At 50.6% G+C, this 16,653-nt stretch overlaps 2 protein-coding genes across 2 annotated transcripts; one reads left to right on the top strand and one right to left on the bottom strand.

The window, feature by feature from the left end:
* The first annotated feature begins 9,413 nt into the window (after nucleotides 1-9,413).
* LOC136456534 (uncharacterized) lies at nucleotides 9,414-10,688 on the top strand. Its single transcript, XM_066456442.1, has one exon. It carries the CDS (start codon nucleotides 9,414-9,416, stop codon nucleotides 10,686-10,688), a length of 1,275 nt encoding a protein of 424 aa, XP_066312539.1.
* A 3,820-nt stretch (nucleotides 10,689-14,508) lies between these two features.
* On the bottom strand, nucleotides 14,509-16,087 carry LOC136483448 (uncharacterized). Its single transcript, XM_066480530.1, has one exon. The coding sequence runs from the start codon at nucleotides 15,814-15,816 to the stop codon at nucleotides 14,641-14,643; it is 1,176 nt and encodes a 391-aa protein (XP_066336627.1). The 5' UTR covers nucleotides 15,817-16,087; the 3' UTR covers nucleotides 14,509-14,640.
* Between the last annotated feature and the right edge of the window lie 566 nt (nucleotides 16,088-16,653).

Below are 16,653 nucleotides of genomic sequence, written 5' to 3'. Positions count from 1 at the left end.
AATATCGACCAGTAAAACATGGAGAAAATAGAAAGTGCTTAGCACTAGATTGCTACGATAGATATACTTATCAAAGCCCCTGACGTGGCATGGAAAACCATGACATGCAACATCGGCAAGACATAGTAAGCCAACAAGTGAATCGACAGACGAAGTCCCTAGCTTAGCTGGCGAGCCTCCAGCGTAACTGACTATGAAGCGACAGACAATCCGACCAGTTGGTTGGCGAAGAATCAAGTACCGAGCAGCCCAACCAACTAGTCAGCGGCGAAGTGAGTGCCGAGTAGAAGTGAATGCCGAACGGTCCGACCAACTGGTTGGCGACAAAGTCATGAACCTAGTGATCCAACCAGTTGATCGTCGTAGAAATCCGAAGGCCAGATGGTGCGATCACCTAGACGATGATCCTGCAATACAACTATATGGGATAGGTAGTACATGATTTAAAAATAAAATATATGAACGCGGTGATGAAAAAACAGAGTGGAGTTCATCAAGAGCAATACATCGGTGAATTTTATATCCTACAGAGCAGTTTATGTTTATTTGGAGCTTATTCATATTTGTATAAATGACGAAATCTCCGTGCTTAGCACTGGACATAGGAGTAAATTTGGAGAGTGCTGAGCACTTAAAAATGGAGAGAGTACTTAGCAATTAACCGTGGCGAATTTTGGAGAGTGCCTAGCACTATACCATGGTGAAATTGGAGAACATGGAGAGTGCTTAGCACTATACCGTGGCAAGCATTGGAAAACATGGTGAAATTTGGAGATCATGGTGAAAATTGGAGAACATGGTGAAAATTGGAGAACCATGGCAAAAATTAGAGACCAAGGCGAAAATTGGAGACCGTGGAGAAAATTGGAGAATGTGGTGAAATATGGAGACCGTGGAGAAATTTGGAGACCGTGGAGAAATTTGGAGAGCGTGGTGAAATATGGAGACCGTGGAGAAATTTGGAGACCATGGAGAAAATTGGAGAATGTGGCGAAATATGGAGACCATGGAGAAATTTGGAGACCGTGGAGAAATTTGGAGATGTAAACCGACGAAGCAGGCTCAAACATTCAATATGCCCAGGGACCCATTATACCGGCCCAATAACAATTGACAGAAAAGTTGGAGGGGCGCGAAGGAGGTGCCGCAAATATTGTGGAGGGGGGCGAATAATGCAACGGGGTCAGCGCAGTTTCCCAAAAACCCTGAAGATAAAGGGTTGGGGTCAAACTATTTCAATCCACCCATGGCGGCGCACTCTCCTCATTCCGCATTAGCACACCTTCTTCCTCGCAACCGCAGAGTACTCGGTGCTTTGCCTTCTCGCACACTGCTATAGCCACAACCGTAGCATCTCTGCAATTGAAATTGCAGCTAAATCAAATCAAATCCGATCCATGGCGAAGGGTGGGAAGAAACGCAGCCGCTTGAGCCCAAAAAGGATAGGGAGGGAGGTGGCGGAGAGTACCGGCGAGGTCCGCCATGACCAAGAGTGGGTCAAATCTACGACCACCTAGAAGATCCAGGAAGGAATGGTGTTCGAAGGCGTCCTACACGATCAAGCAACCACCGGACGGTGCCCCGCTGTAGGTGAACCGTTCAGGATCCCCGATACCAGCTAACTCATTGTATTCGTCGCTTATTTTGTTCACGGATTTGGGATTCTTGTGCATCCTTTCCTACGAAAACTTCTTGATTACTATGGCATTGGCCTGTGTCATCTCCATCCCAATAGTATCCTTCATATCTCCCTCTTCATTAATCTATGCGAAGCGTTCATCGAAATCACTCCGCACTTCAATCTTTTTCGCTATTTCTTCTGCCTCAAACCCTTTTTGGATCTGGGTCCCCCAAAGTGGTCGGCGGTGTTTATCTGCAATTGAGGGATGGAGTGGTTAGATAATACATATAAGTGTCTCTCAACACATCGTTGAAAGGATGGAATGCTAAGTGGTTTTATATTAGAAATGCTGAACTGAGCCTGTCTGTTGGCATAGACCACTTAGCAGTGCCAAGTGCAAACCAGTCGGCAAGACCGAGCGGTGAGATGACCCAGGTCACTGAGCTTCTGTAGATTCTGGGTCAGATGTGAAACAATCTTAACAGAGTTGGTGTAGCCATCAACTTTGTCTGCCGTCGAATTCAGCCGAGCAAGGAGAGAGTCCACCCTACGTCTGAATACGCAGGTGATCAAGATACCGCTTGGGAAGCCCCCGAGAGGATAAGTTCGGACGTCGCCTATGCTCGCCTCATGGAGCTTTTTTTAACTAACACCCAAATGAACAATGTGGAGCAGCAGAGGGCATACAACATCATGAATCCACCACCATGGGTAAGAGTGTACCATTTGAAGTCCTTATAATGTCAAATCTTGATGATGTTAAAATATATTCTTGAAAACTTGTGGGCAGGATCATGCTGTGTATGTCTCCGACGTGCCGGATGGCACTTGGCCAAAGGGCATACATGCCCTTCTGACCTAGGATCCTATCGTTCTGCCATCAGAGAGCAGTTTGTCATCCTCATCCAAGGATGTGGAGGAGAAACCTCCTAGGCGTCGGTAGCCGCCGCGTGGGAAAGGGCCAACCCTAGAAGAGCCATCGAAGAAAATGAAGAAACCAACCAATTCGCCAGCACCAAAGGGTGGAATCTCAATGAGAGAGCCTCTGGCCAGCTACCAAGTCATCGTGGACTGGTCGGATGATGATGAAGACACAGGCGAGATGCTGCAGCGGCGAGCTGCGCGGATGGCCGCTCTTACACCGGCCGCCAGAGCCTCCGACCAGCTAGCCCGAGGCACCACCGGCTAGAGATCCGCTTGGGCTGAAGTCCCCGAGCCTAGATGAGAGGCTTCGACCGAGAGGGCCACTGCGGCGAGGATAGAAGCACTAGAGGCGAACCGACCACCTCTAGTGTTCTCAAGATTTGTACCGGCAACTGGAGGGCAGGGGATCTCCAAAAAGTCCCCAACCATTTAGAGTTGCATGTAGGCGGTCCAACGACTAAGTGTTTCTGCTCTAGACTTAGTCCAAGCAAAACCAGTGTGGAAGTATTGATGATAAGACATCATATTGCTAGGAAACTTCGGCCGAGGAGCTTCACTTAGTAGACGTTAGTGCTGCTCAGTGGGTGGTCGAGCCAAGTGCCATGACAGCCGCTGCTCAGGGTTCTAAGGCAGGACAGCCAGAAGAAACATGAGAGGCACCTCTAGATTAGGCTGGTCCCCAAGACAAAGTCTCCGAGCACCCAGAGTGAATGAACGAAGATATTACTACCGAGCCGAGCAGTCACCAAGAGCCAAGGGCCACTCCATAGGCTCAAACGCTAGGGATGGAACTTATCCCCTCCGTTCGACCATGAGTTGGCCGAGCACTAAGGCAGGCGAGGAAGTCCCCCGAGGTGATTGAAGAAATTAGGCGTGAAGCGCCAAATACCTGGGATCCTCCTCCTCAGCTTTTGCGGACCTTCATATGCCATGGAGATATGATGGAGGTGGTGGAGGACGAGGAGGCGAGCGAGTAGGTGAAGAAGCTCAGGGTTGGACTAGCGTCGATGTCTGGCCAAATTGAAGTAAGTCAGTCTACGCAACCAATTGAGATTACAGATTATGCCTATTAACTGCTGGTCACCACATGAGGTAATGAAGATCTCCAAGAGCCGTAGACACCAGCTAGAATGGGCGGCTCCGTCGGTTGCTGAAAACCAGAGGTTATGCGAGTCTATGAAGACTCTAGAGAAAATTGCTGGCTGGAGCACACGTCGACCAGGATAAGCTGCAAGTAGAAAAGACACAACTTGAAGCGGAGAACTAGGAGCTGAAGAATCAACTAGGTGATGGCGTAAGTCGAGAAAAAAGTAAGGCCTTAGGCCCTTCGGTGTATTGCTTTCATATCCTTAGTTTGCCCATGCTAACCGAAATCTTTTATTGGTGTAGAGCTTGTTGAAGCTCTGAGACAGGCAGAGGCTGAAGCGGGTTTGGCGCGTGCTGCCAAGGTGGAGACGGAAACCGAAACATGCTTGGCGTGTGACGCTAAGGTGGAGGTGGAGACCTAAGCTCTGCTAGCGCAGGAAACCATAGCACTAGTGGAGAAACAAAGAGATGAAGCTCGGATGGTGGAAAAATGACTCGCCGACGAACTACAACGTGAGTTATTCTTCATGTTAATACTCATCTTGCTATGAGAAGCTTTTTAAGACGATTGCCCTCCTTGACTATAGTGATCCAAACCAATAGTCAGGCATAGTTTCATGACTTCGTGCTCTGGCTAGAGGCAGTAAAGAGACGATGAAGGCCATGACCGATAGGATAAAGCCCGTGCTGGACCTCATCGACCCACAGTTGCTAGAGCCTGACAGGCAATCACAGTCAGATGTCATCGTGGAGAGGTGTAGGTCAGTGCTGGAGAACTTCAAGCATTACGCTCGTGGCATCGCTTGTTCCACCGTGGGCCATGCACTGGTGGTTGTCCGGTCGTTCTACCCCTCATTGAAGCTTGAACGAATCGATGGTGGCTTTGCTCAAAATCTAAGCGACGAGCAAATCACCACGCTAGAGGAGGAGGTGTCTAATTCGACAATCAAGTTAGCAGACGACTTGGATCTGTTTGGCGATGCTGATCCTCAACCATGATGACATGTAACAAATTTATTTGTGTTATGCCGAACAGCTATGTATGAAACATTATGTTTAAGATGTACGAAATGTTAATATTTAATATTAACAATGCATTGTTAGTCCTTTATCTTGTTATCTGCCCTGGCTATTCCACACCCCATGGCGTTAAGAGCTTAGCTCCTGTGCGCGCTTAGGAATATAGGTATCGTCGAGGAGCCACTGCCGGCTGCCCATGATGCAGAGCACTATTGCCCTTGCATGTTTAGGTGCTAGACCAAGAACAGGACTTCTTCTGGATAACGCGCAGGAGAAACATGGCTGGTCGACGAATCGAAGGGTGATAGTATATGTCATCTTAAAGATGTTTAGTATGGAGAAATAAGTAGCTTGAGAAAAATTTTGGAAAACAAATGAAGAAAACGTCATAGATATAATTATTATTGAAATACATAAAAAGGTACATATCTTTAGTAGAACGTCTCAAGGATATAAATGCCTAAGGCGTTCAATGCACCATGAATTAGGGGTGTCGACGCCGTCTTGATTGCAGAGCATATCTGACACTGGTCGGGTCACAGCTTTTATATGTATGGACCTTCTTAGAGTCGGCGATGCAAGCCTCCATTCTGGCTAAGAGGTCTATCGCTTCAGCGATGGCAAGTCCTTCTCTTTCGCATTCGTAGGTGGTGGAGACATTGGCATGCAGGGTGAGGATGCCTTGCTCCGTCGAGATCTTCAACACCATGTAGACATAATGGGGCACGGCCATGAACTTGGTGAGAGTTGGTCGGCCAAGGATGGCACGGTAGGCGGTGTCGAAGTCTGCCACAAAGAAATTCACGTACTCAGTACAGAAGTGGTCGGCGCTGCCAAACTGGACTGGCAAGGTGATCTGCCCCAAATGTTGGGACGCTTTGACCAGGTACAATACCCTAGAATGGAGAATCAATAGGAATGAGATTGTCCTTTGTGTGGCCTAACTCAATTAGGGCTCTGGCGAAGAGGATATTGAGGACACTCCCACCATTGATGAGGTCCTTCTTGAACCGCACGTTGCGGATGGTTGGATCCAACATGAGTGGGAAACGCCTAGGGTATGGGATATCTACCCACTGGTCGGCCCTACTGAATGTGATAGGATGCTCCGACCAGTCCAGATATTTGGGATCGGCGACCGTGTCATACTTGGTGATCGACATGACCTGCCGAGTGATGAGCTTCTGCTGGCATTTGCTCTCGGAGGTGGTGCATCCTCCGAAGATTGTGGCGAGAGCCTTGTTGGCATCTTGGAAAGCAAGTCATGCATCCTTAGGATGCTCCTCCTCCTTGCCATCATCAGACTCATCATCCTTGCGCGTCTGTTGTTTCTGTTGTTCATCGCAGAAAGCTTTGGCCATGCCATAGCATTGTCGCATGGTGTGCTTGCTGTTCTTGTGAATTGGGCATGGATCGTCAAGGAGCTTTTCATAGGTAGCATTAAAATTGCGCTTAGCACGTGGCTGCTCTATGTTATTGATGAAGTTTTCCGGTCAGCGACGACGTGGCTGTGTAGTCCTCGATCCCTCTGGCCGATCATTATGCTGGCATTCGCAATCATTGTAACGCATATCATGATCTTCATGATGCCGTTCTTTGTGGCGATCATCATCATGATGTGTGTGGCGATGTGAGCGGGAAGCATGAGCAACATCGTCCTTGAACTGCCAATCAGCTTCTTTGGAATTTGCGTATGAGTTTGCAACCTTGAGGAGTTCACCAATGGTCTGAGACCTCTTGCGGTAAAGTTTAGAGCGCAGCTCCTGATGGTGATGGAGTCCTTTGGTGAAAGCAGAAATGGCCTCGCTGTCCTCGATGTTGGGGATGGTGTTCCTTGTTTTAGAGAAGCGTCTGATGTAGCTTCGCAGAAGTTCCCCAGAGGTCTGATGGAGTTTCTCCAGATCATATTTCGTGCTAGGCTGCTGGCATGTTGCCATGTAATTCTCGATGAAGACTTTCTTCAGATCATCCCAAGATTCGATGGAGTCCTCCCTTAAGCCCATAAGCCAATTGTTGGCAGATTGGGAGAGCTTGATAGGCAAATAATTTGCCATTACGTCATTGTTTCCCTCGGCAGCACGTACGGTGATCTCGTAGAACTGCATCCACTGCTCGGGATTAGCCTTGCCATCGTAGGGATCGACCCCAAAGATCTTGAAACCTACAGGCCACTGTACAGCTCACAACCTTGTTGTGAAGGGGCGAGGTCCCGTTGGCTCGATAGCAGGGAGTGGTCGGAGGCCGACGGGGTCGCCGTGTTGGTCGTCGTGCTCCTATCGGCGTTGGAGTTCTACCTGATGTTGCTGGGCATGATTATTCTCGATGCGATTGTGGACATTGAGATTAGCGTTGATGCGGTCACGGGTGTCACTACTCAGGGGTTGATTAACCTCCTAGTTGGTGTTATGAGCTGGCCGGCCATGTTGATTTTGTGGTCCTTGTGATTTAGGATTGATGGCAACATTGCCCCTAGACCCCCCTTGGATGATCTGGCCACTATGGTAACGACTCCCCCCATCACGGTGAAAACTACGAGGGTTACAACTGCGTGCAGTTGCTGTCGAATAAGACAGAGCTGGGTTCCGAATGTCGTTGACTTGGACCTGAGCTGCTTTAAGCAGCGCTTGAATCTTGAGTACCTCCGACATTGGTGGGAGTCGAGCCAACTCATGGGTGGCCATAGCTAGATTGGCGCTCGGCGTCTGCGTCACTTGCTGGTTGTTCACCATGTGGAACTCATGTTGGAGATAATGAGCGAGAGGCGGCGGGTCACCTCCGGCAGCTTGGACGGCGTCTTCTACTTCTTCATTGGGACACCGTTGGCGATCAGCGTTCCCAGTTTCACGTTCACGGTGCTAGACATTGGTCTCTCCATCGATAGCAACGCTATCGTGGCTAACCATGAAGAGCTCTCTCCCAAAGCCTGGAGGGAAAGGTGGGCAGGTGCTGGTAGAGCCCTCAGAGTATGGCTCAGAGCTTTCCTCCAGGATTGTATGGAGCGTGTCATCCGAAAGATCTGTTCGGATTTGCACCATGTTTATCATTGGCATAGGCTGGTCGGCCTCAAGGAAGTCGATCTGATAGAGGTCATTGACGTGGCTGCGCTTGGCGTGGTCGACGAAAAGATGGTGCACGGCGTCCTGATAGATCGGATTTGCACCCACTAGCCCAAAAGGATAGGGCCTCGGCATGCTCTCCGTTGGGGCGGGGAGTGGTCAGCGTTGAACGGTACGCCGTTCCGGAGTTGCCGTGATTACCAAATCTTCATCTTGCCACCTCGGACGACATGCACGAGCGGGGCGCTCGTCATTAGTGGCATGGTGACGTGCAGGAGGTTCGCTCGCTCTAGATTGATCTAAGACCGAATCCACGAGGAGCTGACATTCTGCTAAGCGCTCTGTGACCCGATCGATAGCTTCGATCAGATCGTCATTGTTGATAGATCTCCCAACCCAGCGGCGATGCGTCGTGATCGGAGATGTCATCGTGGATGTTGGCACGATCGGCACAGGGTGATCCTGCACCGCCTCCATGATTTCCCCGCTGCCGTCGGGGCCGATGATCCAAGTCATGGATCCAACCGTGAAGATCTGGCCCTGCTCCGGAATGGCCATGGAGCTCGGGAAAGTGACCATTTGGTTGGACATGGAATCAGCACGCACACCCCCTACCTGGCGCGCCACTGTAGACGAAATCTGGTCGGCAGTCAACCGAGGGTTATACCCACGGTAGTAGATGATCGGTGGAGGTGCGCGTAATAGGAACCGGATGGTGCCACAAGGCGCAGAGACAATAATTTAGACAGGTTCAGGCCGTCTGATCGATGTAATACCCTACGTCATGTGTCTTTGTCGGATTGTATTGAATATGAGATGAATTCGAGGGGGTCCATACCCGCCTTATATAGTTTGGGGGTAAGGTTACAAGTCGGTTTAGGCCTCGAACTTTGGTCGGCCGCAAGCGTCACCCTGGAGCCCTTAGGCGATGAGCGAGTTGATCCGTCTCGGTCTTGTTTCCCGGCGTAGAGTTGATGACGATGGGGCCGTCGCGGACCCGGACGAAGCCGAAGTGCCACCGAGGCGACGACGAGCGCCTGCTTGCTTGCGTGCAGGCTGCTGGTTTGCCTGCTTGCCTGGTTGCTACCCGCCTCCTTGCTTGCATGGTACTGTATGCATGCTCTTTTTGCTTGCCTGGTGGCCGGCCGCTGTTGCCTGCTTGCTTGGTTGTCGACTGCTGGGCTAGGGCAACACGAAGGAAAGGAGGAGGCGGCGGCGTTACCTATGCGCGAGCATGAAGAATTCCACGCGAAAAAAAGGACTGAAAAAAAAACTCAGAAGGGACCAAAATTTTATTTTTTTTAAGTGAAATATTAAGAACTATTGGAGATGATTCTCTTTTTTTTCTCCCAATATTTTTTAGGAGATGAAAAACATAAAGTTTTTAGAAGGAATATTTAGTAAATCTCGGAGATGCTCTTACGCGGGAGAGGAGTCCAGGCGGCAGCGCACTCGCGTAGGAAGCGCCCACTGCGGATGCCTAGCGAACATGGTTCGTTCGTAAAGTTTAGTTACCGAGAACCCCGGGATATGGTAGATCGGATTGCCGAGTCAGTTGGAGGCGGTTGGCTTCACAAAGTCAGTTGGAGGCGGTTGGCTTCACAAAGTCAGTTGGATATGCTATTCTGCCGCAGTCGCAGCGGCAGGCTGTATAGAGGACCGATGCTATTCTCCGAGAGTCCGAGTGCCGCACCCATTTTGCGTCCATGACGGAGAGGGATTGGGCGTCCCTCGGGAGAGGGCTGCTGCATGACATATTCGTCCGCCTCCCCACCGATGTCGACGCCGCCAATTTCCGTCGCGTGTGCCCCGGCTGGCGGGCCGCTGCGGGCGCCGGCGCCCATGTGCACCGCCCAATGTTCATCTTGAACGCTGCCGATGGGCCTGTTCACGCCTTTGTGCGGCCCGTGGATCGCCGCCGCCACACCCGCGTCAGGTTCGTCCGCGTGGACTCCGCCGCCGTCACTGGAGTATGGCCTCCCGCCTGCCGCTGCGTAAGGGGCACGTCGCGTGGCTGGCTCGCCGTGAACGAAGGCGAGCGCCTCCTCCTTAGGGACCCCATCTCCCGCGTCGAGATCCCGCTGCCCGCCTTCGACGCCGGCTACCAGCTGTTCGACGTCTTCCTCTCCGACGACCCTCTCTCCGCGCCCGGCAGCTGGACGGCGTTCGCCTTTTTCAGATGGGACGACGTCTGTACCCACAACCCGGGAGAAGTGCTCGCCTTCTGCCGCCCCGGCGACGCCGAGTGGGCGCGGGTTGATCTGGATGATAACGGACAGGGCCATCAGGGCCAGCCGATGCGGCTCTACCAGGGGCTCGAGTTCTTCGGGGGGCGACCCTACGTGCTCCTCGCAAAACCTAGCAGGCTCGCCCTCTGCGACGTCGAGGCCCGGAGGCTCGTGGTGAGCTCGGTACAGATTTATTTACCACCGGGTTGGGAATGGGACTGGCAACAGTGCCTGGTGGAGTGCGGCGGCGACCTCCTGGTCGTGCAGGTGGCGCGGCGCGAGGAGTATAGGTCGCCGTGGTACTGCCCAGGGTACTGCCTCGGCAGCCACTACTTCTTGAGGCGCAGGAACCGGTACTTGGCCAAGGTGTTCAAGATCGTGTTCGACGCGGACGGCGGTGGCATGCCAGTGGCGTCGGAGGCGGTGGCGAGCACCGGGGACTACGCCGTGTTCGTGGCGCCGCAGGGCCACGCGTTCGCGCTCCGGGCGAGCGGCTTCCCCGCCGTCAGGGCGGGCTGTGTCTACTTCTTTGCTGTCAACTATACGAGGAGCGTGCAAGGGATGGTCGTCATTGATCTCAAAGCGGATCCCAGGCGGCGCGATAAGTTCGTCCGGAAGCTGCCCCTCGCCGGACACTGGCACATACTATCTTGGTTTTGCCCTCGCCCGGTGTTGGATACGACGCCGCCGCCGCGCAGGCACAGGTGCTCGATGCATGGCCTTCGTAATGCTTTGCCGTTTTTCAATTATTAGTTATTAAAAATGCTACTCTAGTTTCGTCTTTGAAATCATTTCGTTCGTTTAAAATTAATGCTCTTTTATTCGAGACAATGTACTGTCGTGCTCGACTGCTCGTGCACAAATGAACCCTCGCTTTTTCGATTCCTTCGGTGGTTCATTTGTAATTCCTATTCAGTTCCTTCGGTGATTCATGTGCAATTCCTATTCGATTCCTTCGGCGATTCATTTTCAATTCCTAATGTTTGGAATGAAGTTTAAAGGAATGCCAACCTCTGTTTTGCTGATGTCACTGTGCATTTGGTATGGAGGAATCGGCAAAGAACTTTTCATAGGAACGGGGGAGAAGCATATACTTTTGCAGGAAACAAAAAAAAAATGAGCTCGGAGTCCATGGAAAGCTTTCCTGTGGCCACTCGCTCAGCTTTGCTCGCTTTCTCTAAACATGCTTATATATTGCTAATCTAGCCTTCACAGTGAGGCAACATTGACATTTCCTGCTTCAGCCTGCAGCTCGCATCCATGGAAAGAAAAGTTTCGTACGCTTAGTAGGCTGGCCCCGTTCACTGGTCTGGCTGAAAAACACTATTATGACTGAATTATTGTAAAAGAAAAATACTGTTCCGGCTGAAAAATGAAGCCGAACAAATCGAATATGAGGTAAGCCAAACAGGGCCACTAATATGGCTTTCTCTCTCTAGTTTATATGTTATATCCTAAACCAGTATGTATTTTTAAGGATGCGATTGGTATAAAAAAGTCAATATTGCAATCAAGTTTCAAAGTTTACTATTCTCTTTTCATTCCTACAATCCAAACACCTATCTTGAAAAATTCCTATATTTTTTCATTGCTCCGTTTTGCAGCTACGTTCCTTTTCTATACTTGTGTTTTCTCTCGTTCCTGTGTTTTCTATTTCTTTGTTCGAAATAGGCTCTAAGGTCATGTTCGCGTCTTATGAGTCGTACTTTTTTAACGAAGAAACAGTGTTTTTCTTTCACAATAAATCAGCGAATAATACTTTCAGCCATAGCTTTTCAGCGAAATGAACAAGGTCTAAATGGCTGGGTTGCAGTACAGCAGTAGTCGTGAGATATGGCAAGTCCAAAGTGAGTGCCACAGTTTATTGGACACAGCCTGTGCAGTCACTGCTACTACTGCAAGATAAGCAGTCATTGCACCTAAGCCATCCATGTAAGATAAGCAGTCACTACTCATTGTGTATTCACCCTCTACTGTGAGCCAGTTCTTCTTGAGTCAAAAAGCAGAAACCAAAAAGAAAGAAGGCATAATTATTACAATAATGCAGTTAACACATGGGAGCCTACAATAATATCATATATATTACTCTAGACTGAGAGGTTAATGTCCTCTAATTACATTTACAAAAGAGGGAGTACATGCTAAAGAGAAAATGGTAAACTAAGATCCTTTTGCATGTATCAAGGTTCTCTGTTCCTATTTTCATATACAAAAACATGCATCGTCTAATTGTACATTCACAAAAGAGCACTAGACTGATCAACATCAATATGAGGAGTTCCTCTGATTTTGTTTTCTTCCACTTGCTTACTCAAATTATGAACTGCATCTTCCACAAGCAAGCAACAGTCTTCAGAATCAGCAGCTCTTGAAGCCAGAGGAAGGAATATTTTGCAAAGGTTTTTTTACCGAAGTGCAGCGTCTAACTTAGGATTTTCCACTATATCCCTCCCATGCATATCTTGAATAATCCCTGTTCTTGCATCTCGTGTCCCTTTTTCTCTGTCCAAAGTAATGCCCATGTGAACTATGCAGCCTGTTCTTGTTTGAGCTCAATTACGCTTGACAATACTGAACTTTTATTCTCAGCTCCAGAACCTTGATTTGCACAAACTAATCCATCAAGATCACTCGTATTCGTGTGACACTTTCGAACATCAAAACCCATCAGACCACCATATGTCACCCAAAAGTCCCACGCTTCATCAAACCCACTGAATGTCATATCCATTTTACGAATCCAAAAGGGAGTTGCATTCGTTCTGCAATTGGAGAATACTGTCTCATTTCTATCTGAAGAGCTCGTCGCCTTCTCCCACAAATCATGCGCCTTGCTTCGACAAGCGCTGTCAACTGGAGATGGACCTTCTCCCTTCTCCACCGACACAGACATTAAACACAAGGCATGCCATAAAACTGAAATAGATAAACACTTATTCTTTGATTTTGACTTTGCCAGAGCTATGTGGTTCGTATCTGAGTATCTGACCCTCCTCGATCTCACAACACACTTTGTCTCTAATGAAGTTGACGGTGTCCAAGAAACAAAATTTCTAATTCTCTCTCTCTTGAGAACTAAAAAGTAACAATTTATTTGTTTCAAAATTATAAGATGTTTTGAGTTTTCTGAAAATATGCATAGCTTAATGTTTGCTGAAGCCTACATTACAGGCCCCATCCCGTATTAAGGAATCCTTGCCATAATGAGGGACGGGTCCCATCAAACTGAAACATGCATTGAACTCTCAGGCACGCCAAGATCGATTTGCGGATTTGATGCTGGAGTTGCCCTTATCGACTCTCTGAATTGCCAGCTAACTAAATAGGAGAGCTAATTGCTAGCTAACTAAACAATAGCTAAAATTAGCCCTAGTGCATCTAAATAGAAGAGCTACTAGGTGGGCTACTTTTTGAGCCAAACTTTCAGCTAGTTGTTAGCCAACTAGCTAGCCGATATCAGCTAATTTGGGTTAATCTTTAGCCCCAATTAGTAACTAGCTATTTGTATCAAAACCGGCTCTAACTCAACAAGGAAATTTATTTTACCACATTGGTAGTAGTCGGTTTTTTCCTGGCCAGTTTCTATTGGCAAACAAGGCCAGTAGTGTTATCAAGTACACCATTGTCACTAGTCGGTTGAATCGATTTTTTTTTTAGTTCGAGGGCAAAAACGCCCCGGCCTTCCAACTTTATAGCCAAAAGACCCAGAGTCAATTACAGCACAGTTTAAAGCCGTCCCAAACACTCACACCAGCCGGTGGAGGAGACCAAAAAGTACCAGCAAACGCTTAGGAGCTACAGAGTTGTAGGAAAAAGCAAAGAACAGCGGCCACACATAGGCCCATGAATTGATTTTGTTCTGAATCAATTTTTTTGTTATCAAGACCAGCTTCTCTATTTGCACATTTCAGGGCGTATTTAGTTTCCAAAAAATTTTGCCTCCTACAGTAAAAGAGTATGTTTAGACACATACATGGAGTACTAAATGTAAACGAAAAAAAAACTAATTACACAGTTCTTGGCAAAATCACGAGACGAATCTTTTAAGCCTAATTAGTCCATAAAAAGCCTTAAGTGCTACAGTAACCCACATGTGCTAATGACCGATTACTTAGTATTATTAGATTCGTATTGTAGTTTCCTGATGGGTTCTGTAATTTGTTTTTTTATTAATATTCAAAAACCCCTCCTGACATTCTTCCGACACATCCAATGCGACACCCAAAAATTTTCACCTCCCCAACTAAACACACCCTCGGTGTTGCTGCTAGATGGTGAGAAACAGTTGCATTCAATTCTGTGAGTTATATCAGAGCAAAGATGGGACTTTTGCATAAATACAAGATAAAGAGTTGAAAAGAAAAATTATGGGAAGTGCAAACTTTCACATGCCTGAACAGGCGACCATTTCTAGCCAGATCCTAACGTCGATATATCGTCTTGAACATCTCCTTGCGAGATAAAACTTGGCTGCCCATCCTCCCCTCCCCGGCTCCCCCCAGCAAGTCGTATCATCGGCTCATGGCAGTCAGAAAGTACCTCCGTTCGATTTTTTAGTAGACATACTTCAGGATTAACGAACGGAGGCACCAGGAGTTCACTAGTTTGTGTGACTGTGTAATCAATCCCCATTCCCCAACAAAAATTGTACTGCTAAGTAGGAGTACTAACTATAGAAAGCATAGAGACAAGATGACCACCATGGCTAGTAGTTGGGGAAGAACCAGCCACGGCGAGCCCACCCGGCCGAAGAGGATCCGTCGTCGGGGCAGATGGTCTCCTCGTGGCGCGCCCACTGGCTGTCCATGCCCAGCACCCTGACGACCCCGTCCGGGTGGCCCTGCCGGTCGACGAGGTAGATGCAGTTGGCGCGGCAGCAGGGGAAGTCCGCCCCGGAGAGCGCGAATGCGCGATTCCGCCCCAGGAACAGACTGTTCCAGCCGATGTCCACCACGCGCACCAGCCGCACCGCGCCATCCCCGAGCCACTCCACCCTGTGCACCTCCACCGCACGCGCGTCCCCGCCCTTGTTGCCCCCGTCGTCCACGGCGAGGCCCGCCATGTCGACGACGTCGTCGTCCGAGTTGTACACGACGTTGTCGTGCACCGAGACGAGGAGCAGCTGGCCGCCGCACTCCACCAGGTGCGTGTCGACGGCGCGCCTCCCACCGCCAGGGAGCTTGTCGTCGTCGTCGTCGTCCGGGGCGTCGACAACGTGCTCGAGCGGGATGACCGCGGGGGCGTCCCCGCCGACCTCGCAGATGCAGATCAGGGACTTGAAGGCCACGTAGAACCGCCCCTCGTAGTGCTCGACGCCGGCGTAGCCGGGCACGCGGAAGTCGAGCCGCGCCCACGCCCCGGTGGCGGAGCTGTAGTAGGCGAGGCAGGTGGTCGGGAACCCGACGGCCACCGCGGCCCACTCGGCGGCCGTGGCGGGGTCGCCCGACAGCACGACGGTGGTCAAGTCGAGCCAGTTGCTGAAGAAGCCGATGGGCGGGAGGTGGACGCGCCTGCCGGTGAAGGGGTTGAGGAGGAGGATGGCCTTGGGGCTAATCCTCGGGTCCGAGAGCGCGAGGTAGCCGTGGGAGGACGAGGAGAGGTACTCCAGCCCCGGTGGCACGTTGGCGGCGAAGGGCAGGAGGCCGCCGCTGGGGGAGAGCCAGAACGACGACATGGCGCCGGCGCACCGGCCGGAGCGGTCGGTGCGGGATCCGACGAGCCAGGGGCGCGGGCGCCACGCGGCCGCGGCGGCGCCCCAGCCCGCGCAGACGGCGCGGAAGCGGATGCGGTCGACGTCGGAGGGGAGGAGCACGAATACTGTGAGCAGCAGGTCCGCCGGCAGCGAGGACCACCCCGTGCCGCCCCTGCCGCCGCACGCCATGCCCGGGCCTGGCTGAGGCGCCGAGGAGAGGCTAGCTTAGCTAACGACACACCTGATTGACCCCTAACCTGTCTGCACTGTGCGCTCGGTCTCTTCTCTTTCACGGCGCTGCTTGCCCGCCCACTTCAGCAAAGAATGGGGCCGGAAAGGCAGCGCCCGGCCGCCCGCCCAAGTCAACATGCGCGGCGGATGCAGCGATGCGCGGCCGCGCGGGCATGGCCGTCAGCCCGTGGCCCGTGCCAGGCAGTTCGATGCGAATCAGAAGGTCCTCGGTCTCGAGGGGGGATCAGGATCACGCGGACGCGGAGCATAGCGGCATGTGCGCGCGTGATTTTTGGGTGATTTTGACGGGGTCCTTTTCCTGGAGCGCGGGCGCAGCGACTGGGGAGCCGGGGGCAGTTGACACGACACGATGGGCTCGTGGGTGGTGATGTACAGATGCGCGTGTACCGGTGCACGATCCGGTTTGGTTGGTGTTCACCTTGACCGGCGATGAAGGCAACCCGGCCGGCTTGAGGTTACCCATACCTGTTGGTGTTGGTTAAAAGCACCAACTCCCCCAAAGATTCTTCGAAAGCCGCTGTAACGAATTAGCCGGTGTAGCTTCTCACGAAGTCACGACTCACGACCCACGAGGACACGAGGATCCAAAATCTTCGTGAACAAGACTGAATTCCGTTGCAAAAAATAAAATAAAATAATAAAAATAAAATAAAATAAAATAAAAACAGAATCTGACTTGACCGGTTCAGCAAGGGAACTGCCTCTGGCCATCATGCAGGGTGGATGAAGATGCCATATCGATATCTTCCCGTGATTTTCTTCAACAAACCACAC

Source organism: Miscanthus floridulus, chromosome 1 (assembly GCF_019320115.1).
Source record: "Miscanthus floridulus cultivar M001 chromosome 1, ASM1932011v1, whole genome shotgun sequence".
NCBI lineage: Eukaryota > Viridiplantae > Streptophyta > Magnoliopsida > Poales > Poaceae > Miscanthus > Miscanthus floridulus.
This window is presented reverse-complemented; position numbering and strand designations above follow the sequence as displayed.